Genomic DNA, 27,166 nt, shown 5'->3' with positions numbered 1-27,166 from the left:
TGAGCTGAGCAACAGAGAATTTAATGTTAGGGTTTGAACTTGTCCTGAGTCCCTGTCGTTTTTTTATGACGAGATTCTCGAAACCTGGGATTTAACTGCATACCTATCGTGCGTTTTTATGGACTTTTTAACGTCATCTCCCTTATCAGCATCACTGGGCCTATAAAACATGTACATATGAAGTTATAAAATCGCTTTGATTTAAGTACCTAGTCTGTGCTACTCCCTTAAAGTCTAATAAGCCTATAATTTACTTGTAAATGCCGAGTTTCTGATGAGTACACTGTGAGACGTGAGGCTTTGGGCTCTTTTTAATGTTAAATTAATGTTAGGTTTCTATTTAAGAAAACCACACATGACCTCATGCAAACCAACCAGTAGGTGGATCTGAAGAGGGCATTTTTCTTTCCTATCCTCTGCCTCCTCTTAAGCCGCCAAATTGAAACGTTTTTCCTGGTGTGGATCGGCAGGGGGCGCCGTTCAGTCATAATTTCATTGTATACGCCTGTAATCGATCCAATTTATATGACGCGTTCAAATACCAATAGTCATTTAATGTTCAAGGCTTTGTCTAACCCCTCTGGGCTGCAGAGGACAAATATCTAAAAGGCATTTTCACACTCTCAGCAATCATTTCACTCAAACCACCACCCAATTTCTTTGGGTTTTCCTGTATTTCTACAAGATTATTATCTTTAGGCTCCGTTTCATCCTTTTTGTACATTATAGTGTACATTAGCCCATAAACTGATGGGGAAGGTTTTTTTTTTAAATCCTTTTATATCAAACATAGAACAAAGGTAACCAGATAAGTTACATGAAATCACATGTACACTTCATCACTGTAGCAAACATCACACATTAAAGACCCCTTTTGTTCAATCACACCTTAAATTAAGTCTTTTAGTAAAAAATTATGTCATTTAAAACCATCCTATTTAAACATCATTAATGATTTGTGCATGAATCCATTCATTCATTTAAGAAGAACCATAAAACTGTTGATGTATCAACTACAGAACTAGTAAAAAAAAAAAAAGAAAAAAAAAAAAAGAAAAAGACAAATCTATCCCTGTGAGATAATCCATGCTTCAAAGGACCAGACAGGGCATCAATGCCACATTGGCCATGACATCATGACATGAGTGTAAACACAGACGCCCATCTGATTTTTCTATCACCACAGGTGTCATGGAAAAATAAGAATCATAACACAGGAGTAAAGGCTGTGTGTTATTTTGACACATTGCATTCTGACCTTTAGAACAAGCACAATAAAAAGACCGTTTTTCTGTTCTTTTCAGCCTCAAACACAAACTTAATGTCCTGCAACCAGCAAAAACACAGTATATTCATATTTGAATTAAGTGTATGAGCCCAGTCATCTGTAAATGTAGAGCAAAACCAGCAGTGTCACATATGGCCCAGGTTTTCAGTATCATCTTTGACTCATTTATACATTTGGCATACAAATACAACAAAATAATTTAAAAAAGAAATCTGTTTATTAGTGTCTTAGCACAGGGAATACAGAAACATAAAAACAATCTCTCATTCAACATGTTTATTATAAAAACATACAATTTGGGATTATTTCAGTGAATTCATTACTCTTATTGTGAAAAAGGGAGGACTTGCTGATGGGAAAGAAACTCAGCATAACTTCCAGATGTTAAATCAATTTTGTACCAATGTTTCCACCTCAGACAGATATCTTAAAGGAAGCAAAAGAAACAGATGTAATGTATAACTGTAGCATATTCATTAAGACAGATTGTGAGGATCTAACATATTAGTACTTAAAGGTTCCCACATTCTGGTCAGTACTTTTTATAAACATTGACCCAAAGCATGCCTGAAACCTGGTTTATTATTTATTGCTATTATTTATTTATTGATCTGTATGTGTGTGTTGCTTTTAACAACATTTATGGTTGGACCTGGTGGATCAAGGAGGTTCGTGGGGGGTGCCATGTTTCAGTCTTTCAAAAAAGTGTCCTAGAAAAACAAACACACTGTAATCAAAACAGTCTGAGGCCTTCCCGACTACACTTAAAAAAAAAAAAAAAAAACACATACCAAAACAACCCCAACCTTGCCAGTCTCCCCTTTTTCTTCTTCCCATCTGTGATCTGTACTACACGGGTACTTGGTCATATGCACTTTGGTCGGCTTTCAATCAATAACAGCATAAAGATTGACTTCATCATGAATGTACATAAAATGTATTTCATGAAAAAGGAAAGCAGGAAATGTGAATGTGTAGTGGCTTTCTGAAGTGTGGTCCACGTTTCCTTGCCTCACAGCTTGATTTATTACATTTTGTTTTTTTTTAACTGATTTACACCTGGCAGATCCCTGGCAATATTTTTCAGGATAACTCTGGGGGACTGTACCTACAAAATGTCCCAGCTTGCAGATAGACAATATGAATTTCCAACCAATTATCAAAGTAAAAGCTTTGTCGCAGTGACAATTAATGAGTTTAAACGTGCAAAATTAGCCGCAATGTAAGCATGATGCTGTTCAATAGTGCTATCTATAACAAAAAGTTTTTTCCTTTCGTTCTTCTCTTTGTTGTCAATATTGTCAGTCGACATCTAACTGTAGTTTAATTAGTGTGAAACCCCACCTGTAAGCGGAATCTCTAAAAATAAATATGGAAAAGCACATACCACAGTTTCTTTCAATTTCTCTAAGGCGGGTAATTCTAAAATGAGTCTAATGAACTGCTGGCTAAAATGTGCAGCTTTCCGTGTCTAAATATTACATAGCACTCTGCTGTGCAATCTTTACTTTCAGGGTGAAAAATAAGTCAAGAGAGGGGTTTCAACTGAAATGCACTGAATAGCTATTCCCAACAGGTAGCTATCAGCCATTATTTGTGCAGGATTATCCTCTCGGATATGCTGTCAGCTGTGCAACTAAGGGGTGGACTGCAGTATGAAGGTAACATCAGCAGAATGTAAAGAGAGTGGTACTGTTAAGACACTTGGGTTTAAAAGGAATGGTCTCACTAAATGGCTCTGACTTGGCACCTTCTTCTAAATAAATGTGTGTGTGCATGTCTGTGAGAGAAAAAAAAGGAGAATTATTCTCAGTAGCTTCAATTTAGCGCAGCAAACAAAGAGAAAGCAGTATCTGGGCTCCCATGGTCCATTTCCATAAGACTGCAATATAATGGCTGGCTGATGCTCGCAGTCTGTACAATCTGATTATTGTTTTGGTGCGAAGTGTGATTGGCTGGAAAAGTGGCTCACATTTTGTTGAAACACTCCTTGGCGTTGGACCACACCTGGATTCCCTGAAGGAGTAACAGAAAATGATAGATTTAGAGAGGAGGAATTGGCAAAACAAAAAAGAAAAACATATGAGGAGAGGAACTGATGAATAATCAATATCAAAATATCTGGCACACAAAATCAGACACAAACTGTGGAGAAGAAAATACATTGGACTCCATACCTTCTTACACATGCTGATCTGCATAATGGCATAGCTGATTAGGGCTTCACGCAAATCTTTGTCCTTCTGCTCCTTGAAACGTTCAATGTCTTCCCAGGCTGTTCGCACAAACTCTCTAAAGACACAATCACAAACAAAGAAACATGTTATATTGATCATTATGCATGGAGGAGGAGAAGGCATGGAGGGAAGACAATGATTTGATTTATCAATGTTAATGCATGTTACAAATCAAGGGCTAACTTTCTGACTACAAAGCAGATTATATACATACAGAAGAAAGAGAGAAGATGGACCAGACATCTATGATTTAAAGGAGAATTGATTAATTGGTTTTAAACTTACTGGCACTCTGTGTTCTTCTCCTTGAGTGCCTCTTCTCCCTCCTGTATACTCTGCTCCAGGGCTGCCAACCTGCTCTCCCTCTGCTCCTGGGTCTCCTGGCCGAATAGTTTACTGGTCATCCCCTTCAGAGAAAAGACTCGCACCGTCTACACACACACATAGACAGACACACAAATTAAAATCCAGCACAGCATACATTTATGTGTATTCCATTTTCACTGATGTTTTCATCAAACTGGATCACATAAATGTTTAAATACACATCTAACACATTTGATTAAACTTATGGTGCATATACATTATGTAATCATGCCCAATTTATACACTTGATTTTATACAGACATTACGTGTGTATGCCACCTGTGTATTTGCACAGGATGTATGGAGGAAAGTGAGGGATAATAAGCCAGTGTGTGTTAGTGTGTTACCCCAGTGGCCAGCTCTTCTTTCTGCTGTTTCTTATGGGCAAGGTCCTGAGCTGCCATCTCCAGCTCATACTGGATCAACTCATGTTTCCTACATACTGACCTTAATACACACACAACAATCAACATTTAAACAGAGAATATGCTTCTACTACCACTAATGTGAGACATAGCCGATCTTAATCCGATCAAGGAAACGGACAGCTCTAAAATTCAAGAGGGGAAAGCTTTTCCCAAACATAAAAACTCTACCAGAGTAACCGCTGCCTTTTAACCAGGAGGAGACATATCCTCTATGTGTCCATCAAAATTAAGGAGAAATTAAGCATATACTTCCTGCTGAGCCTGATGTAAATTGAGCCTGGCCTTAAAGCTCGGGGGCAGCTACATATGAAACACTGAACGACACTCAATAACATTGCATGACAGTTACTTGTTTGGCCTGCCACAGTATGTGTCTCTCTCTTTTCCACACTCGCTTACCTGACAGCATCAGTGTAGAAGAGGTATTCTTTCAGCTGGTCTGCATAGTGCTCTTCTTCCTCTAGAATGTCATCTATTGATGCAGCATACCTGTGCACATACACACAGTCACATTCATAAGTGGACCAATAAACACATTTAAGTGTTAGTTTAAGTGTTTGAGGCTACACTAGTTTGTGTATCTATAGTCTACTACTTACGTGTCCATGTGGTGGCCAGCACTCTGTAGTCCGTCTCCCATCTCTTTTTCTATAGCACTCCACTCACTGGAGACACAACAATTCAGGGGTACTTTATCTAAATTCTCTCTATTCAGTTGATACAGTTTTTCTTAAAAGTAATTTAAATCAAAGGTAGCTGGTTACAGAATGTGCACAAAATGTCTCTAGTTTTAACTTGTGGCTTGTTAATTCTTTGTTTTCTTTAAATGTAGCGCCCTCTTTTGGGCAAAACTATAATTTTATTTATGTAGAAAGAATACAGTAACAAAAGAACAGGTGTTTCTCACCTAAAGACTCTGCCGTAATTACCATGGACCTTGTAAACGCCATACAGCCTGTCTGCAACTCTCTAGAAAAAAGATAACTGAATCAGTCATCATGAACACTGTTTCCTACTTCAAATGATCTTCTATTTAAAACACCTCAGTTTATATATATATATATAAATATGTTATTAACATGGACTCAAATTACTTTCTTTTCATGTCAAAGGCTGGTAAAGTGTTTACGTTCACACTGAAAGTCAACTCACACAGCAGCTTGATGCAGCTTTAAACTCATTTGCAGACAGCTCATGCTACATAAGCCAATATGGAAAAATATGTAAACCACTGCCCAAACCTAAGCAGACAGTTAAATATAGGGATGTGTGTGTGTGTGTGTGTGTGTGTGTGTGTGTGTGTGTGTGTGTGTAAGTGTGTGTTTGCACATGCCAAAACTCACCGCCCGCACCCTGAGTAACTGAGAGATCACAGTGTTCAGTTCATCACTGTAGTGTTTCAGTGCTGTGAATCGCCTGGAGAACACAACAAACAGATCATAACTCAAACAGTGTTGAACTGAATCAAAGTATATCACCTATGTCTGTTTTACACCTACTTGTCAGGGTTCTTGACTCTGAACATGGCACTCAGAGACTTTAGCCTGGAGTCAGCCTGGTAGAGAACAGAAATTCAGGATCAGGTCAAGTTGGTTGCTTGTTTTAGTTATTTTGCATACAGCACACAGGAGAATCTATGATAGGCTGCTTTTGATATGAGCCGCGATGATATGATTTGCCTATCATAAAACAGATATGTGAGTAAAACAATAACCGTGTTAGTTCAGTTGACAACAAAATTTTAAGTCAAGCAATTCAGCAAGAAGAACTTAATGGATGTTTGAAAAAAATGCAATGAAGCACAAGCTCCTTACCTTGTCTTGGAAACCTGTCTCCAAAACCATCTCCCTCCAACCCTTCTCCTGTAGATAGATGATTGACAGATCAGTGTTTCTAGATTCTATTTGTGGGGGTAGCTGAAAAGTACATAACTGAACGATACAGCTCCATTGCTTTATGTTAAGTCAAACTAATGACAACTCTCAGCTCGGTGAGGGTTGATTACATATTGTAATTGGCCAGTAAACCCAGTCCCAGCACACGCATGCAGACACACAGAGAGGGTTGGTAAAGAGTGATGGTAAAAACACCGGACAACCAATGCTGCAGAATTTTGCAATGCTTGCAATGGCCAGTCTGACTATGATTATGACAACAATGAAAAAAGATTTTACCAATTTGTAATAGCATAAAAAAAAAAGAAAAGAAAATCAATATGTGGCGGTCAATGTCAATATTGTGGCCACGAATAAATCAATGCATGGGTAACACTACAGATGATGGACACACGATCAGGTTATCAGCTATTGTATGTAAAAGGGTGGCTTAGCAGCTGACAACAGCACCACAACAAAACAAAACAAGGCCCTGCACTGCTCTGAGCATGTTGCTACAGATTACAGGGAGAAGATGAGATACCAATCCAAGAGTCGAGTTTCATGGTGTATCAAAGAGCTAGATTCTGTATGAAAGGACTTTTCAACTTGGGAAAATGAAACAATTTTCAGCTCCTGACAGACAGATGAATAAGAACAGATGAACAGCAAATTATCATTATGTGGTAGTAGGTATTAAACCTGGTATGGGTTCATGTAATAGCTTTGTGGCATAAATTACAGGCTCTCAATCTTTTCAATGTGATCACTGTGTGGATGGGGCAGCCTCCAGCATAAAAATATTCAGCCTGCATTTTCCCATGGCACTGTGATATACTTTCTAATTGGAAATGCTGTTTCATATTTTTTCTTCTTTGTCTGTATCCTTTAGCAACATCTTAACACCAATGTAGCCTCTGACATTGCTTTGCCATAGTGATATTATTAGTTTATCCCTGTTGAACTGTAAATGTGCCTGTTGTACATATGTATGACAGCAGACTTCTATGAGATGTTATGTGGTAATATGCATGTATGCTAACCTCTGTGAGAAAGCGGAAGAATATTTCATCATTTGAAAGGACAGAATGTGACGCAACACGCAACAGGAAGTTTTCCAGGCCGACTCTCCGTCGCTCAACAAAGTCTGGGTCAAGGTTGTCTGCTGACAGTTTGTGCCACACAAACTCTGCCTACAAGAGACACAGTTCAGGAGGAGAGAGCAAAGAGAACATATCACCTTAAAAATTAGGGCGTGTTACATCTCCTATTAGGAAGAAACCAAGATTGATTTGTTCTTTTATAAGCTTTCAAGTCCTGAAGTCAATCCCAGAGAAGAATTTTTCAAACAAATCAATTGCATAATTTTCTTTCTTAATTACATTTCTCCATCCACCTATGTGACACTCACCCTTTTCTCTGGTAGTGGAGGGATAATGATGTAGGGGTAAGTGACCAGCAGGTACGTTCTGAGCAACTCAAACTCACTGTAGCGTCTCCACAAAGTGTCAGGTGCGGCTGGCGTACCTCCCTCTGGGACACTTTCAGCTGGCCTGCAGACAGGAATTAACAGTGTTTTTAGGTGTTAGTGGTAAAACATTTGAGCTAAAATTCGTACTCAAAGCCAACACCAAAAAAACAACATATCGAACTTTGAAATTTCCAGTGGCATTTTCTGAGTAGGGCTGAGAAAGGTCATCAGCATTGTGCAAGTGATTCTGCTAATTTACATTGTTTCATTCATACTTAAATATGGCATGTGGCAAGCAGTGTGGCAACCAAAAATCTTCATCTTCAAACATTTATGCAAAAACATTTGGTTGGTCTATGCAACATCAAGGGACATAAATATGAAAGCTGCACTTCCTTGTACACTTCAAGGAAGTATTTGGCTTGATTATTCTTGAAATTGTGCAAGATAACGCAAATATGCCTCGTGTGCTTCTAATATTAATGAAGTGTATGTTTAAGTGTTCACTCTTCTTGTTACCCTGCAGGGTGAAGAGTCATATGGCAGCAGAAAACCAGATGCTCCAGTTTATGGCCTACCGTGTTTCTATGAGGTAGACAGTATAGGTTTCCTGCATATTAACCGTGTTCTTCCCTGTTCTCTTTTCTGCCTCTGCCACATTTATCTCCATTTTTCTCAACAAAGCTGTCCCTTTTTCCACCATCTGCAAAGGAAAGACAAGATGATGACAAAATGATGAGTAAGGATGAGGAAATGAGAAGAAAATAGAATAATAAAATAATGGAGGATATTTAACTCTATACAGAGAGACAAGCATGAAAGCAGATGAACACAGAGAGGCAGTACACAGGGTTATGACAGGCGTGTGCAGGTCACAAGATTAGACAAGACAATATAACCACCAACAGATGACTGAAAATAAAAATCAACGCTTTCTACTCGGAAATCGTCTTCTTTAACTAGAAACCACGGTTAGTAGTCTCGAAGGACACAGGCAGGAATGAGACTAATTTAAAGTAAACAAAACTTTAGCGTTCAGACTTGCTAGCTAGCAAGCTAACGTCAGGAATAAAGTTTACAGAGTAGCTGGGAACAAGCGTTAGCAGAAGCAACTTTAGGTCTCTTTGTAACTTTAGCGTTATCTTGCAGAATAAGTAACTTAATCTAGTTTTGAAGCCAGTTGACGGTCCAGAAACTGCTACAGCTTTTAGAAAATGTAAGCGGAAAAGTCTCCGTGGCTCGATATGTCACTAACTCCACCTAGCTAACATTACTTTAGGCCTGTTTGGAAAAGTTTTCACCAGAAAATACGGGCTTTTTAGACCTCAAAAGTGCTTATAATAGAGAGAAACAAAAAGTACGACCGTGTTAATAATGTTGTTCTCTGATTCAGTTGAAGTGAGGTCGGTGTTACCGATCACAGCTACTTCTTCGCTGCTTCCAGAGTCTGCCATCATCTCCTGTCTGCTGCGGAGGTGCTGCTGTTGTCAGCTGAGCTGGCAGACCGGTCCCTCTCGTCTGCGCATGCGCGTTTCATGCCGAGGCCAGGGATCAGTGACCACTGCAGTTTTTGATGGTTTTAAATCACGAATGTTAATAAGATCGTAAATAACTGAACGAACACAATAAAATATAACTTTATTCACAAAGTAAAAACAATATGATATCAGACCTATCTCAGACCCATCAGTAAAATGCAGCAATGACATAGCAGTGAATAAAGTTAAAGTTAAATAAATAAAGTTAAAGTAATCTCATTTAAGCAAAACATAATTGTAATTCCCTTGTAATGTGCGTGTATTAGGCCACATGATGATGGTACAACCTGGGTCACATCTGAAGCAGTTCAATTAATGTTTAAAATAAAAGTTTACATGCAGCTGTGCTCCTCATTGGTGAGACCATTACCCTCCTTTGGCATCATTGCTTAAACATGCTGTGATATATCCTTTAAGATTAAGATTATGAGGGTTTTTGACATATTATAAAAGTGTTGGAGATTAAACTATAAATGTAAGGGATAACAACTTTTCTTCACTGCTGTCATCATGCTGGAAAACAAAAATTGGAAAAAGTTGCCATAATTGATCAATTTCCTCAATGTGGTGATATCATTTGGTCCATCTCTCATTGGTTGTAGATGGTTGTGGGCCCATATGTGAACGAGAGGGATGCGGTATGCCTCAGACTAGTAAACAGCACAGAAACACGGCCTTTTAGTTCCTGTGGTCACGCTTTTGTGCAGCGTTTAATGTTTAAAGAGAAGGGTGGAGCAGCATTTAGTAAGGAAGCATTTTATATAGATGCCACTGGGCATAGAGTGGGGTGTTGGAGCGTTGTGGGATGAATGAAAAAGAGAAAGAAATGGAGAGAGACAAAGAAATGCACGCAAGGGGAGAAAAGGTATGTAGGTGAGATAAATTAAAATAATGATTCATTGTAAAGTGACTAATGACACATATGCAGGAGGGATGGATGGATGGATGGAGTGATGGTGAGATGCGGTTTCAGGCTGCAGCGTGTCAGGAAACCCAAAGCCTGCACTGTGACCAGCCGTAGTCACAGCAACAGCATAGTTGCCATTCTTTCCTGCCACTGACCTCAAACCAGCCACCACCACTTCCTGTCCGCACACAGGGGCACGCAGACACACACAAATGCATGCACACCTCCAGCACTACTTGGCTGACTGTAATCAGCCATCTGACAACTTTTTAGAGATCTCCGACCAACGTTCGAGAACCCTAAGCTACAATAAGCTATGCACAGCGTGTGCGCACATTTTTCCTGTCTTGTCTATATTTGGAAGTCCTGACCTAAAGCTGCCGAGCTGGGTATGTCTGGGGACAAACAAGAATGATAACTATTGTTGATAATACTCATCAACTGGATATTGTGCATGCCAAAAGCGATTACAAAAATAGCAAATACATTGGTATTACAAATGATTTTCAAATATTCTTTTAAATGTAATTTTCAGGTCTGTTGTTTATAAAAATCTTTTAGGTCACTTGTTTATTTGACTATTATGTTTTGTTCAAACTAACCCTTTTCCTTTATATGTCTATTGCTTAGTGAAAATGATAACCCTGTTTGAAGTTTGACTGTTGAACAGCAGAGGGAAGCAAAAACCCAATAATGTTGATGTACAGCAACCTGTAGTGCATCGGTATGAGAATCCGAATCAGTATATACAGCACTGCATGATGACGTTGAGTATAATGTAATTTCAGTAAGAATGTGAATAATAGGCCCTTTTACAGCAGACAATTTGAACTGACATCATAGCACGTGTGTTACAAATGTCATTAACAATGTCTTTGCCCTACTCTACCGTCCCAATACTGAAGCAGCTACATGGAATTCAACCATTGTTATTGTTGTTTACACCTGTGCTGTTGCCCCTGACACATGTGAAAATGTTGTCCATGAAAAAAAGCCTACATTTATTATTTGGTACATTAATACAATACAGCAATAAAAGCCATTCTAATGTGTAATGTGTTTTATTCTCATAAACAATAATTTTTTTTGCAAGCATACAGTAACAGGAGATCCAGGTCAAATATCTGTACAAGGACCTTTGTCTTGTCAATAGCACATTGAATGGATAGGCTGCCAAACTATTTCACTATAAACATTGGTGTTTAACACACATGCATAAAACCCTAACCCTTATCTTTATTTGGTTTGAGGTTTAAGCATCATTACTGTTGATTAGCGCTGTTATGTCTTGGGGCCAGTTTTCAGTGGCCAGAACTAGACAGCTTTATTCATGTGTTCTCCTTATGATCAGTCACCTTGCCTTACAAAGTTATTTGTGTTTGTCGTTTTCAAAATGTTAGACATGAATGTTTAGTATATTATTTAAAACAATTTCATTATTGCTTTAGATATATTTATATGTGATTTTTATGAGATATCTGGTTTGAAGGAAGTTTAAAAAAAAAAAGTTGTACTGTGTGTGTGTGTGTGTGTGTGCGTGTGTGCGTGCTGTATATGAGGCTGGTCACGAAGGTCATAAAGAGGAAGTCCTTGCGGTCAGTAGAAAGGAACACATGTTTTGCTCCATGTCATAGTCTCCGTCCTTCATTTTCCTCTCCTTCATCCATCTATTCTTGCTTTTGACAGTGGTGAAAAACTTATGCTATGCGTCCAGTGGGCCTGTATATGTGTGGGTGAGCCAGTAGAGTATAAGTATGTACATGAAATGCCATAATGAAGTTTGTAACCTTATGAAAATGGTCATCATCATTCCCTATTGATGGTAAATACAGTGCAGTCAGGCTTGCTGTAGGCTTTCTGCACTTGGGATTACATACAATTAAAGGAAATATTTGTATCTTTTTCAAATTATTTTGTTCAAATAACCTCTATTGTAGCTAACGTTAATGTTTTTATTATGTAACTGACCTTCTCATTTTTAAGAATTTTAGTGACCTGATATGACCTAATCTCCATACTTCTACCATTTTAAATGGATTGCAAGATTATGCTATGTAAATTAAATGACTGTAAATCAACACAATGCCCATTGTTATGTATATCAAACTGAGATGTAAGAGATGATGACAGAAGGACAGGTCATGTATGGTAATTTCAATTTTTATACGCTCTTCTTCCTGCTTTGAAATGTATTTTGTGTTTTCCTCACTTGAGTCCCATTTCTCCATTTCTCCAACGCATTTTTACATTTATATCCGGTTTTCTTTCTCCCATCCATCACCAGAGTGTTGACAAATAAAAATGTGCAAGTCTCATTGAACACTTCTCTGCATGACTGATGCTGCTTTCCAATGAGCACATGCACACTTGCATGTGTACACATTTGCTGTATATGGGCACTTAGTCTCAAACACACACACACACACACACACACACACACACACACACACACATACACACATGCAAACACACATGCAGAGTGTGAGCAATGCAGTATAATAAGCAGCGTGGCAGCAATGTGGTCAGCTTTGCCCCATGTGCAATCGTTGAGAAGCCACATCAAGGCTTCTGGGTATTAAAGGACAAGCCTTGGTTGGCTGGGAGGGAATCTGTCATGCAACAAGAAAACTGTGTTTTTCACCCTTTTTTTCTCCCTCTTTCATTTCTTCTCTTGACCCCCCCCCCCCTTTTTTTTTTAACTCCTCTTCCCAAGTTCTGTCTTTCACCAATTTCTCTCTCTCACTGTGCCCATTTTTTTTCTCCTTCATTTTTTTCATTCTGTGGCATATTAGACTCAGTTGTAATACTCTCCAGCTTAAAATGCTTAGACCACTGGAATGTTCCGTCAAAGAGGTGGGCGGACCCGGGAGGCGGGACAGACCAACATAACCAATTAAGGAGGAGATTGAGGTAAGATGGACAGCTTCTAAATGGTGTAATAACAACCTACTAAAATGTAATTACAATGCAATAGCAATAGACACTTCTAATGACAGGATGTATATGCCAATGTGATTTCCTAATTATGGCCTTGGCATAATGGGTGACTGTTAACATGGCGCAGAGATTATAGAGAGGTGTCTGAATGCAGAAATTCAACCACAGGGACTTGTAACGGTGTTGAGGGACATAATGGCTACACAGAAGTCCTGCCAGGTATTGATAAGTATTAGTATGTTAGTGTGTTTGAGAGGGGTCTTGCAGGTGAGTGAGTGAGTTGGTGTGAGCTTGAATGTTTAATTAGGTATAGTTTATCAATTGTGCCATCTATCCATATGTCCATCCATCTGTCCATTCATTCAGTATTTTAATTTATCCAACAAGAATCTATCTGGCTGTTGATTCAGGTTTTTGCTTTTTGTTTGACCCTACTCTTCTGCTGGTCTAATTTCAGTCTTCACACAGTGCATGTCCAGCCACTGTCCATCTGTCTTTGAGCCTGTCCATATGTGATACTGCCATCTATCCATCTGTCCATCCATCCATCCATCCATCCATCGCTATCCCTCCATCCATCCTTCCATCTCTAACAAGAGGAGTGGATGGTGGCGTCCATTATTACAGAGCATCCCAGAATAGAGTCTCGTTTTATTACAAGTCCCTCTGGTCGTCGTGGCTACCCAAATTACAGGCCAGGCTTCTCACACATAAAAAAGGTTGCGCTGCCGAAAACCAGCCACCTCAATAAAGGATGGATTAGAAAATCCTTTGCTTTTTTCCCTTCCTTTCCTTTTTGAAAGGTTTTCTGTACATTTTTTTCCCTCTGGTGTTTTGTTTTATGTTGGGGTGCAGCGGTCTTCTTCAGTGGTTTTGCTCCCCGACCCTGCGGCGGGAAAATACGCTCACTTGTGGGTTTCTGGGAAGGCAGCGGTGGACGAAACATCTGCTGGGAGCAAGATGTCTGTAAGTGTGTGTGTGTGTGTGTGTGAGTATGTACATGTCGGGACACTGCCCTGGCATCCTATTCAAGTTACAAATTTGTTTTAGTGATTTAGCAAAATAGTACAAGATAGTGAGAAAAATATTCAATGTAAGCATTATTTTGTAGTTTTGAAATACAGTATAAAGGTGTATTGTAATGGCTCTTAAACTGTATCCAGTGAAAATTGTAGAAAAGTACAATACTTGCTGTGACAAAACACAGGATATTTGTTAAGTGAATTTCACTGATAAAGGACTTTAAGAATATCCCAGAGGCTGCTATGTTTGGTGTAGCCTATCTACCCAACATGACAAAACTGTGTAGCAAGTGTGCACATCTTCACAGAGTAGTCTTCAGTTCAGATGAGGTAGTGCCACTGATCTAGCAGAAAAAACTAACGTTAGCATGCCATCAAAACTTTATCATTCCTAGATACTCAGCTGGTAAAGAGTACTGCCAGATGTTTACATTTGTAAAAAATAAAATAAAATAAAAATAGTCTTATGTGTCAAGCTAGCATCAACAAACTACAATATGCTGTAGCTATCCTATGTTAATATTAGCTACATCTGTCCAGTACTATGCAGCAATAGAAACTGAAGATTTTCTTAGCGTGAATCTTCCTGTACCTCAAAAATCCAGCAACCATGTTTTAAATTAGTTCAGAGCACACAGTGGGTTAGTTCAGGTGGCCAGGGAATGTGGAAAATTACAGATACACAGGAGTCATGCAGTATTATCTGTTTAGAAAGGGCATTGATGATGGACAATGATCCTGTAAAGCTAGTAAAATATGATTGATTGGAGTCTTATTGGCAAGAGCACTTAAGATATTAAATACATTTTGACAGGTTTGTATGGACAAAAACAAAAATGTGGAACTACATTTGTGACAGATCAGTTTCAAAATCCTCATCTTACAGCAATGGCATTTTTAACAAGTTTTAACAATCTACTTTCCCTGTAGGATACAGGTACATTAGGATCAATTGTTTCCCAGACTAGTGTGTATATTTACAAATGTTCACAATACAAAGCTTTAACAGTCACATGTTTGTATATGTTCTGTTGTTCAATTTAATTTTTGTTCTGTTTGCTGTAACTGACTGAAATATTATTCCCACTGGTTGGTTCACCAAAAGAATGTTTAATGACAAACTAAACTCTGGCTGCCTATTTTAAACCTTGTGCCCAACCTGGACAATATGCCGGCAAATTGAAATACATTTTCAACAACTGTGAAATTGTGGAGTACCCTGCATAGTAATAGCACTGTGTAATAGTGTAATGAACAATGATGCAGTCATTTCCATGGTAACTGGTTGTGGTCATATCTCTGAAGAGCAAGATTACAGAGGTTTGAAGGAAGAAATTAAAGCCGGAGACTAGAACTTTTTGATGGATAGAGGAAAGATGGGGGGGGTTGGATAGATCTATCACCAATAAAAGGGGATGTTTAAAGCAGTTTCTCTCACATCCTCTGCCTTTAAAACCAAAAGGAGAAATATAGCCTGGGATGCAGGCTCATTAAACAATATGAGGACTCTTTATCATGTGGCAACCCACCGGAAGTAGGGCTGTGACCCATCATGGGTTGAGACCCATCGTTTAAGAAGCCAGGGTTTTACGGGAAGTGTGAATGTGGTGTGCGATGAAAGGATGGGATGAGGTGTGTGTGTCCATGTCTGCTAGTGTGTGTCTACAGTGCACGCTATTATTATGTTGCTGCGGTTGTAATGATGTAAGACACTCGCAATGGAGTAAACAAGAGCAGCACGCTATCTACAAACAACATATGAAAACATCATGTTTTTGTGTGTCTCAAATGATATAGAAATTTACAAGATAAAAGGTGATACAATATGTAGATTTGAGACTCCTTTTGTTGCAGCAGAATTAATGATACATTTAATTAGTTTTTGGCATATTGGATGCTTAGGGGTCTTAAATCTTGCATTAAACACACATAAACAATTTTTGTTAACACTTTACTGTATTTTTCCACCTAATGTCCTGAAAAGAATCCTTGTAATTTCCTAAAAAAATAACTGATATTTATTTTGTTTTAAAGTATAAGGATATTTCCAAGAAAGGCCTATCCAATTTGGTACTAATTTGGGAAATGGTGAAAGTGTGTAAGTTTTTCTCTGCCGCCGAACATGGTTTCTTGATGGGAGCAGGTGGTGGTGACTATTGCTTGACAAGAGCTTTGGACATCATTGTGTGTAGAATACAAGAGGTTATAATACACCCCTTCAGGGCAGATTGCAGGCTACAGTGAGTCGCTGTCGGAAAGTGATGAGATGGACAGGGCTAAATGGGATTAGCATGCTAACTTCAGTAGAAGAAAAGACGTGATAGGAACAAGAGTTAACATTGGCGTTGTTTTCCAACACTGGAAACAGCTCTTTGTGAGTAAAGGAATAAAGTTAGTTTCTTCTAGACTGGTAAATAAACAGCTGTTAATACTGGCTATGTAGCCATAGCAACACTTACAAACAGTTCCTTTAAGTACGTTCTCATTAAATTTGAGTTTTTCAGAAAAAAACTAGGATATTATGCAGTAGTTAAGTAGTACATGAAATGACAAATATTTTACAGTTCATACTTCATTTTACAGGTTCGATCTGTGGAAATTAGGTAGAAATATGTTTGAAAGTTTAACTGATGAGTCTGTGAAAATTGATTATATTGTATTTGATGATCATCATATCAATTGGAAACACAAAATAAGGAATTTCCAGTGCAGCTGAAAAAGCATACAGTTCCACAAATAAGCAACATTTCTTGATTACCAAGCTTATATATAATGTTTGGCAGTTCAAAGTTATGAAAAATAGTCAGTTAGTCTGTTAAGGAAAATGGATTTTGATCTTCTATTTTTTTCCACTTGCATACTACATAATGTCCTTACTGTAGCAACTAACACTTTCTCAATTTCCCTTATAATCAGAACCAAACTATGTAGGCATTTCTTGTAACTGTCCTTTAATTCACAGCTAAATATCACCTAATGTTTGGGAAATTCTGAAGACAATTCCAAGAAATTACCTGGAAAATACAGGAAGGTAAAATAAAATGTTACAAAGTTTTAAAATATAGTACTAGTATAGTCTATCTGTAGACCTTAACAAATAAAGTATGTTTACATGAATACATTTCCAAACTTTAATTGTTTTGTTGTCCACAACACAAACCTTTGTACATTTTTATGGAATCATTTTCCAGCATACTTTTTTTCAGTTTTTCATGTGTCCCACATTTTATCATATTCCACTCTTCTTCTCCACCTTGAGTAGCACATGTTCTTTTATGACACATTACAGCCACCAACAGTTGATATGTGGAATTGCAGTGGACAGAGGAGAGCAATACAGCTGTTCTTGCTCATCATTTCATCACAGCAAAACACATCAGGTATAATCTCATTCTGGGAGACGGTCCTTGAGGCTTACCATTAAATAGGGAGACACTGTGCAATGCTATGTGAGGTGATGATAGACTTATATTTGCCATTACATTTTACGTTTTCCATTTGCTCATTACGTTACTCATTACTCTACATTTGCATCACTCATTTTCTTTTATCCAAAGCCACTTACAAGTGAAGGTCATTAGTAAAGCTTCAGTGCAGTGGGACACCTTGGTCCAAGAATTAAGTAATACATCTATTTAATGCGTGCAAAGAGATTGTATAAGGAAGTGCACCAAAAGGGCATAGTAAGTGCTAGTTAGACATGTTAAGTTTTTTGGAAAGGAGGTGCTCTGGGAAGAGATGAGTTTTCAAGATAGTCTTGAAAATAGAGAGGGACGCCCCTGCTGTGATAGAATTTGGTAGCTCGTTCCAAATTCGTAGAACCACAGATGAGAACAGGACTGGACTGAGATTGCCTGGTGTGCAGGGATGACAATGCCAGATGACATTCCCTGGAAGAATGCAATGGCCAAGAAGGACCATAAGGCTGTATGACTGAGGTCAAGTAGATGGATGCAGACCCAGAAGTCACTCTGAAGGCAAGCATTAATGACTTGAATTTGGTTCGGGCAGCCATGGGTAGCCACTGAAGCCCCTAGAAGGGCTTCAGATTGAAAACCAGGGGGGCTACTGCATTCTATCATCTGTAAGGGTGTCACCGTGCACAGAGGAGAGAGATAACCATGGCCTGGGCCCAGAGCTGGGTGGCGTACTGAGTCAACTAAGGCCTGATTTTCCTGATGTTGTATAGAACAAAGTGGCACGACTGAGAGTCGGATGCAACATGGTCAGAAAAGGATAATTGGTCATTAAACATGACACCCAGGTTTTTCGCGACTTTAGATTTGGTAAGGGTTTAACAGGTGATTTTGATATCAATATCATGATGAAGACACTGATTGGCCGGGATGACTAGGAGTTCAGTCTTTGAGAGGTTTAGTTGAAGGTGGCATTCCTTCATCCATGAGACCGTGGCATCGTCTGGTTGGAATGACAGGTATAATGGGATGTCATCAGCGTAGCAGTGAAGTAGGCTACTACACATGTTCACATATACGTTTGGTGAACATTAGAGATATCATAACCTATTTACAACAGTCAGCATGTGTGGCAGTAATGTTATCTAATAGGTTGATTCACTTTCAACCACATGTCATTGACTTCATCAGTGCACAGAGTTGGCTCAGGTATACTACTTTGAACCAAGATGGGGGTTAATATCTACTCAACCATATATAACGTTCTACATACTGTACGTCACATGATGACACCTGACTTAGCTCAGTTCTCTGATGGGGTTTTTCAGGGGATGAAGAATGTGAGATGTGGTTGATACTTCAGAACAAAGCTAGTAAGTCAACCTTTATATCACAAGTTATTCCCAAGATCAAGAATGGACTTCCACGCTCAAGCCCTGAAAGTCAGCAGTTCTTTCAAACCTAGTATCTCGTGTTGATAACTGTTTGCTACATCTATTCACAAGAAAACTCCTTAGAGTCCTCTCTGGCAGCCCGCTCACTGTCATGTTATAGGAAATGCATTTATGTCAAAGTAATAAACCCTGTTTAACAAAAATCCTGAAATGTTCTTTTTCTGCTAAGAAGAAACTGTTCAACTCGTGCTCTTTCTCTTTTTATTGTGCTACCCCCCCCCCCCCCCCCCCCCCTCCGCCCCCATCAATCCCTCTGCCTTGTCAATCAGTAGAAGGAGGAAAAAGTCATTAAATCTCTCTGTTGGCCATATATGTAATTACAGTCTGCCTGTATGTTGCTAAATACGCCCCGGCGCTAGTCTGGTCTCCCTGGTCATGTTTTTTCCTCCCACCGGCCGTGTTTGAAGGCCTTATAATTGCCAGAGGCAGCGTGTCAGGATTAGAGGCTGCTGGTTTGAAACCCCGACACCCCCTTTTTCCCCTCTCCCCCCATGTAGACAACCACAACCTTAAACCCAAAACTCCCTCTACCCCTCTTCATTCCGCCTGCATTACATGTGTTTGGATTAAAAAATAAATATTATCAAAATCTACTGCTACTACTACCTGTCATTTTCCATAAATTGAGTAGTTTCTTATTCACATATTTTACTATTTCCCTTCAGTTTCACTCTACCCTACATGGAGAGTCTTCTCTCCAGGGAAAGTTTGATATTTTTGTGGCTTATTATCACCATGTTTTCATAATTTCTCAATGGAAATTACCTCTTTTCTCAGTGTACTTCTTTTTCTAGTATTACCTAATTTAGCTCCATAATCTGTCATGATTTTCCTACCAACTATGTACCAACTACCAAATATCAGAAAAAAACTATGTATTTATACATGGATCCCTGTATTATTTCATCCTTATTTCACCCCATGTGGTGTTATATTATATATGAAAACCCACCGTGAATCACATTGTTAGCCTTGCTACGGCTTTTTACAAGTGTTAATTAAGAAGGTGTATATTTGACTGGTGCCTGGAGGACGCCTGTGGTCAGTTGTCTACCTCTCTCATCTCACACTACAGTCTTCTTATTCAGAACACCACTCTCCCAGTAGGCAGTCACTCCAAAAAAAAGACACATTTAGCAAATATTTTTTCATCTTTTGGAGATACCAAACTCATCATTTAAGTTGGACAATATTTACATCTTGAAACTGGAATTTTGCAGTGCAATGAAATCATTTGACTTAAAGGCCTTTAATGTGTTTGGATGTAGCATAAACCTGCTGTGGCATTTTTTTTTTTTGCAGTGCTACAGGGCTACCCCTGTCTCCCTGGCAGTAGTAAAACCCTTGTGGGTTTAGACAAATGAAGGTTGTTTGGGCCATCAAAGCATTTAAAGTTGAAATGATGGAGCTGATGGTCAGTGATGTCAGCAAAGATGTTGACTTTGTCTGAGTCAGAGCAGTTTCTGGTCAGTAGAGCCCCTAATTTCTCGGTCTGTCCGTCGCTGTCTCCTTGTTTCTGTCTCTCTTTTAACCTCTCTTACTCTCACATCATCTCTGCTCTCTCTCTCACACATCTAAAAACTGCTGCCCTCTCATCCAGGTCAGTGTGCTGACCTGAGCCAAAAGTGTATGCATTCACAAATCTAAAATGTGCATTACATGAAAGTGTGCACTTAATTATATGCATTATATGTATATTATGGCTTGATTTGTACTCAGCTTCAAGGGGAAATATTTAGTTCTTTCCCTTTCTTTCATCTCTCATAAGTTACTCTTCTTCTCAGTCAGGGCATAGTCATGACTGATTTACAAGACAAGACAAGAAAGTCATGGGTTGTTTTTTCTTGTTGTAATGTCAAAATCTTAATTCAAATCTAATTTATAATTTTTGCAGGCTACGTTACAACATACGACTGTGTCATCAGAGCATTTATAAAAAGGAAAAAGAATATATTCCCTTTTATTAAAGGACATTTTAAAAAGTGTCTGACATTTTGTGAAACAGCAAAACAGCTTACAAAGACTGAGAAACTAAAATAACACAAAGATAAACAAACACATGCTAAAAAAAAATCAGTCAACTAATAGTGAAGACACCAGTTAGTATAGCAGCATATCACTCACACCACAACAAAGACAATGTTGACACACCTCCAAACCACAAAAGTTGCTCCAATCAGAAGTTATTGGGAAATGTATCCTCTTAACAAGTTGGAAGAATGGACCCCATATTTTGCCCTCAATCAAAGTCTGACTTTTTTGTAATCTAAGAAAATAAAGGATGTCCCTTATTCAGTGGCTATGAAAAGGAGATACTGTTGATTTCCAATTTGTCAGTATTAGTCTTCTAGCCAATAGGGTGACAAAAGCTAAGACATCCTGTTTTGATGTAGAGATGGAAAGCAATGAGGGGAAGACCCCAAACAATACACAAAGAGCATTTGGCTCTACATTTTGAACGTTTCTGTTTTTTAATTGAAGCTGGGGAATGTTGAAAGTTCACGTTACTGACCATGAACCAGGAGGCTTTATGGTTCACTGCAGCAGCTATGCTAATTTCTTTCTCCCTTTTTGGGCCACTGCCGTGTTTGGCTGCGCACATTATACACTGCCGTGTTTGGCTGCGCACATTATAATGCTGTGACTGTACTTACTCTGATCAGACAAAACATGGACCAATACGAGGGTTCCCAAGGTTTCTTAGAACTACGCTATATTTGTGCTGCAATAAACTCTGTTTTGTTTGCTATTGAAAGTAACATTAAAACACAAAGAAATCCATCACCACCAAGTGTCAGCATGATAAAAATCTAATATGAAATAAAGTAGATGTGTTAATTAATTCCAAAATGAATATTTTGTTCATTTACAATATAATCTTGATGTTGAGATGTTTGATGGAAATGGAGTGCAGATGTTGTTGCTGGGGAATGGAGGCTGGTTGAGGTATAATTATGGTAAGGTAAAATGAGGCTGTTGATGGTGAATTAAGTCAAATGAAGACGTTGTTGACTGGGGTGTTATTTTCAGTGAGGCCTCTGTATGTGTGCACCACAGACATGTTTTGAACACAAACAGGGGGGGGAGTGGTACATGTATGAGGACTACACCGACATGACACACATGCGCATTTCACACATTCATGCAAACAAACATGCCCACACTGAGACAGAAGATGATGAGTGACCTGGGTAAAATATTTAATATTTAGGCCTGTGGTGAGTTTTGGAATAAGATGATCAATGGCTCTGAGTTGTGTCAGCTCATGGGATAAAGGAAACCAGAGCAAACACTGCCTTCTGTATGTAGGAGGGAAATCCATGTTTTCAGCACCTCTCTACACCCATACACACACGCACATACCCATTTGCAAATAAACATACAGGTCATGTATGTTCCACTCCTTTACTGCTGGCTCACTGAATAAACATGCATCATGCACACAGTTAACAAGTCAACACACCTAGCAACAATCTCCCGTCAGTAAATTCATTCATAAGTCAGCTGCATGTTTCCCAGTAACACTGACGAAGAGTTTGGGTCAAGTGCTTAAACCCTTAGCAGAGACATCTTCTAAGAAAGTGCCCTTGCAGCAACAGCTGAAGAATTGCATGTTACATCTTCCATATGTTATGTCTGAACAAATTTAGGTTGGATCTGTTGTAAAGCACAGGTACAGTACAGAGCCCCCTAACCTAACCGTAATTTAAACTGGAATTTCTCAAACACCCCCCGCCAACACTAGCTCAGTGTGTCTACATTAATGTATTTTTCAGCTCCATGTTAAGAGGCCTTACTAATGTCTCTGTGTCCTTTTCACCCTCCCTGCCATGTTCTAGATGGCACGTAGTCTCTTGCTACTGTTTTGAATGGACTTTATAAAAACTATTGTAACCATACGAACAATGGTGAAGTATCTAAAAGGGCCTGTGAATGGGAATGTCTTTATTCAATAAACAGCTGAACAATAAGACACCATGTAATTTCCCTAGTTTCTGTTTTCCACAGAATAAATATTTCTCTGTCTTTGCACAAGTGAGTCAATGGGCGGGACTGGTGGTGCCAATAAAAGAATATTTAATTTTTAAGTTTATTTTTCCTTTGTGTTTCGAGCTTTTTTCTTGCAGTGTTTTCTAGTAATAGCAGTATGGATTGTTATCAGTTATTTATAGTTGTTTTTTATTTTTCATTGAAATCACTCACAGATTCTCACTTTCCCATTTACTTACTGTGTGACACCCCCTTCTGTTCTCGACCATGTCTGTTTCCTCTGGATTTCCTCTTTCTTCATCCACTATATATCTCTGTTAAAAGCCTGCCCCTCAGTCTTTCCACTTGTTCTCTGTTACAGTGCACATAACCCCCCCCACTGCCACACGGCCCAAAAGCCAACGCCCCCCACCCCCACCCCAGACAGCTGTCTCACCGCAGCACAGAGCTACGATGTGACAGTGTGCTATAAATATGAACACACATAGACACACACAAACACATACACACACACACACTATAAATACCATCCCTGTTCAAAACACACTGCTGCAGTATAAATATTTAAGTATAAATGTGTAATGAATTTATTGATATGTTGCCTGTGCCAGCAGGCACTGTTTTGAGCCGCAGAGTGGTGAACCAGTGTGGTGGGATTGAAGTGGTGCTGAGGGATTGTGGGAACGCATGTTCCGAGTTAGGCAGCTGACCAGTCGGTGGGCTGGAAGCTGGAAGCCGCATCACAGAAAGAGCTACTGATCAGTACCAGTCTTCATAGCCATCCATCTCTCTCTTTTGCTCTTTCTCAACCTCTTTTTTTTCACTCCCTTACTCTCTTTATCTCTATTCTTCTTTCTTCTTTGCTCTCTTTTACATCGGTATCAACTCTGATTCTTTCCGTCTTTTTTCCTCCTTTCTCTTTCTCCCTTTGAAACCTTTCATTCATACACTTTTCTTTTTTCTTCAAATTTCACAAACTGAAATGTCTGTACAGTTGCACAATAGTTGCTCTCCAAGCATGTATTTGATTTATGAATAAGGATGTTTTTTGTGGGAAAATTTACACAAAATGAGAGAAAATTGTGTTTACAGCAGATTTTTCCCACAGTCTCACCCAGACTCATTTTGACAGGTTTTCTGCAAAGTAAGCAACACGTGAACCAAGATAGTCGATGTTGACTGTTTTGATAAGTGACAGTTCCTGACTCTGCTTCATTGATACTGGTTATTGACTATGATGCTTCATGAGATCAATCAATCTCCCAGTAAAAGCTACTGGTGAGCATTTGAGCAAGACACGTAATCCACATCCCTAGCACATACAGAATGGCACAACAGCAACATTTTAGTATTGTGCAGATGTGGATGTATTTGTTTCATTCATAGCAATGTGCTGAAAGAAGACTGAGGTACAACAAAAGTAACAAAACCTACTTGCACACCAGACACTGTGGCTATTGTGGTCTTAGTTTTATTGGGAGTAGCCAGTATCACTTCCTTTTGATAACGATCTCGATTAACCCTGCTGTTTGTTCAATAAAATTGTTCCAATGTCCCAATTTCCTTCCTCAGTAGTAGCTGTTCCACTCTGGTAACTATTAGCCTCATGGGAAAGTGAATATTATGTTGATTTCTATTAATATCGTTCCGTGCAACTGAGTGGAAAATTTTAGTTTACGTTCTATTGCAAATTTTGCAAAAGAACCATGGTGCTAAATATAACCTTTAAATAGGCTAGATTTGAATCTAATAGATTTAGATAAGACTTGTTCTATCCCATTATTTATACATTAATCTTTATTTAACTAAGTAGATCCCATTGAGAAAATGTGTTCTCTCTCCAGAATAACCAGATGTACAAATATTCTGTTCTTAGGCTTTGTGGGATTGTTATCCATTAATATGTAAGATATAAATATTAGCTATAAAGTGTGACTGCTAAATTTAAGATTGTATATAGATTGGATGTAAGTGTACCGTGGGTTCTTATAAAATTAATCCAGCTCTGATTTGGGCCACATCCTTGTTTTCTTTTGGCCCAGTATACACCCAAATTGGGCCCATATATAGCATGATCGTCAGATGCTACTTCCACATCTGCACCAATTCTGGTGCACACACACAGAAAATCTTCTAGCAGTCAGTCAATAACAGAGAATAACAGCTGGAATCTGCCTAGATGTGGAAGTATATGGGCCAGACCCAGGCATGTGTTCGACCAGAAGTTTCATTTTGCTTTCTTGGAGGTGTTTAGCAACACCAGCTGGGGGCTGTGTGCTAAAGGAGCAGTTACAGTACTTGAGCTGCCGGTTAGTGAATGGTTCACATGTGGGCAGGTAAGATGAATGGTAGTTAACAGCTCTCCTTGCAGTAACAGAAGTCCTCTGTCCTCATACTCCTGCATTTACCAGATTGTTCTCTACACCTTTTAAGGTTTGAGTTTCTCAGGCTCTGTGACCTTTTTGCTTGCATCCTGGATGATGGCTCACTCCGACCATGTGACTAGAAAAGGTTCAGTGTCTGAGCCAGACTGCCTGACAGGGAATCTGTGTGCCCTTCTCTTCTCCATCTACACAAGAATGTTTTGTTCTTTCATATATTTCCACAGCATCTCCTACCACTGCTATGCTGATGACATCCAGCTATTCCTCTCATTTCCCCCTGACTGCCTGCTCTTGTAGAGGCATGCACCATAGGTGACCAGGCAGACATTCCTGGATGTTGTTGGCACCACCTCAAGCTCAGTTTGGACAAGACTAACCATCTGGTTCTCCCAACACATACCTCCAAGCTAAAGGCTTGTCCCTACTCTTGGATACGACCCATTCGTGCATACCAACAGCACCAATGAGTCTTTGTTCTCATGGTAGCAACAATAAACACAAAGTTAAGGTTGTCAAATGTTCATGGACAAAAGAAAAAATGTTTACTATCAGTTTCACACGGGAAAGGAACAGCAGTCTCCCATGTCAAAATTCTCCTCCTCATACGGACTTAATAACTACAACCCCTTAAGGTAACCTGATAATAAAACGTAACTATGGGTCGTAATAAACTGCTTGCACAGATGGCTTAAGGGGTCATTATTACAGAAGGACATTTTTAGTTCCTAAGGTGAGGGGACGCTCACACTGAGATATGTCCATGACCAATGTCAATGCTATGGTAATGTCAGCTCTAACAGCAAGGTGCCTGGGTCTGATCCTGGATAACAAACTGATGTTTACTGCAAGCATCGCAGCCGCAGTCTGCTCTTGTAGACTCCTGTACAACATCAGCCTCTGCAAATCCCTCCTCCTCCTCTTCCTCAGCCCCAGCCCTTCTCTTGCTTCAGAAACACACAGTCTTTGCACCATGTGATCAGAGGTGAGAGCAGGTTTGTTCTGTTGCAGTTGATTCTTCTTGTTTTGACACAGTGACCCGAGGCCTGCACTTATACAGTAGAACCCTACCCAGCGTATTTAGGCTAAATACAGTTTGGACTAGTTTCAGCTCAGGTACAAGGAACAAAATGGACCTGGGACTGACCGTCACAGTCTCAGTTGTTTGGGAGTGATGCACTTAAAATTGTTGATGACACCTAGCTCTTCTTCTTGTTCCTCTAGGGGTAAATGCAGTTATGCATCTTATGTTACACATGCTAGGAAATGAAAGTATATAAATGGATTGGGTCTCAGAGATAACGAAGGAGTACAAGAGAAACAAGTGAGTAGTTTTCAGATTACTTACATATAAAACAATATGTGTCCTTATGCTCCTTTTTCATCCTGCCCCTAACTTTGTACTCTCTCCTGTCCGTCACACTCTCCCACTGTGTTTACCTCCTCTCCCTCCACTCAACCGAATCTTCCTGTCATCTCACTCACCCTCCGCTGACCTTCTCTCTCCTCATCTGTGGACTTCTCCCTTCCTCATCTCTCATCAACTCTCCCTCCCTACGTTCTCTCAAAGCCACGTCCCTCTGTCCTTCCTCCACCTCCAATCATCGGAGCTCACTGTTGTTTTTCTCTGATTTCGGTTAGAAATCTGTGTAAATGCACGTGTACGTGTGTGCCCTTCAGTGTGTATGTGCGTAAGAGTAACTTGACTCAACGCAGTTTTCATATCCCTCCATCCATTCGTCAGTGCGTTCCTGTGTTTACCTTTGAGCACCCAGGGTAATCATATTGTCACAGACTATTTCAGGGTGCCCACTCAACTTCTCTCTATCCACCTCTCTTCCTCTCTTGTGCTTTTCC

At 39.3% G+C, this 27,166-nt stretch overlaps 1 protein-coding gene across 1 annotated transcript; it reads right to left on the bottom strand.

The window, feature by feature from the left end:
- Positions 1 to 1,486: 1,486 nt before the first annotated feature.
- On the bottom strand, positions 1,487 to 9,188 carry snx4 (sorting nexin 4). The gene is made up of 14 exons (XM_071462450.1): positions 9,029 to 9,188; positions 8,243 to 8,367; positions 7,605 to 7,746; positions 7,237 to 7,386; positions 6,134 to 6,181; positions 5,819 to 5,874; positions 5,663 to 5,735; positions 5,227 to 5,288; positions 4,919 to 4,984; positions 4,719 to 4,808; positions 4,239 to 4,338; positions 3,811 to 3,956; positions 3,466 to 3,580; positions 1,487 to 3,304 (listed from the first exon to the last, which is right to left on the bottom strand). Exons 1-14 carry the CDS (start codon positions 9,119 to 9,121, stop codon positions 3,257 to 3,259), a joined length of 1,314 nt encoding a protein of 437 aa, XP_071318551.1. The 5' UTR covers positions 9,122 to 9,188; the 3' UTR covers positions 1,487 to 3,256.
- Between the last annotated feature and the right edge of the window lie 17,978 nt (positions 9,189 to 27,166).

This window comes from Trachinotus anak, unplaced genomic scaffold (assembly GCF_046630095.1).
Source record: "Trachinotus anak isolate AG129_WGS33_773 ecotype Australia unplaced genomic scaffold, CSIRO_AGI_Tana_v1 ptg000001l, whole genome shotgun sequence".
In the NCBI taxonomy this organism is placed as follows: Eukaryota; Metazoa; Chordata; class Actinopteri; order Carangiformes; family Carangidae; genus Trachinotus; species Trachinotus anak.
This window is presented reverse-complemented; position numbering and strand designations above follow the sequence as displayed.

What these genes read in the sequence shown, in the direction of transcription:
- snx4 (XM_071462450.1), bottom strand. Translation starts at nt 9,121, where the DNA reads ATGATGGCAGACTCTGGAAGCAGCGAAGAAGTAGCTGTGATCGGTAAC. An exon ending in AGTTACTCAGGGTGCGGGCG is followed by an intron (nt 5,289 to 5,662) that starts GTGAGTTTTGGC and finishes TCTTTTTTCTAG; the next exon opens with AGAGTTGCAGACAGGCTGTA. An exon ending in TTCTACACTGATGCTGTCAG is followed by an intron (nt 4,339 to 4,718) that starts GTAAGCGAGTGT and finishes GTGTGTATTAAG; the next exon opens with GTCAGTATGTAGGAAACATG.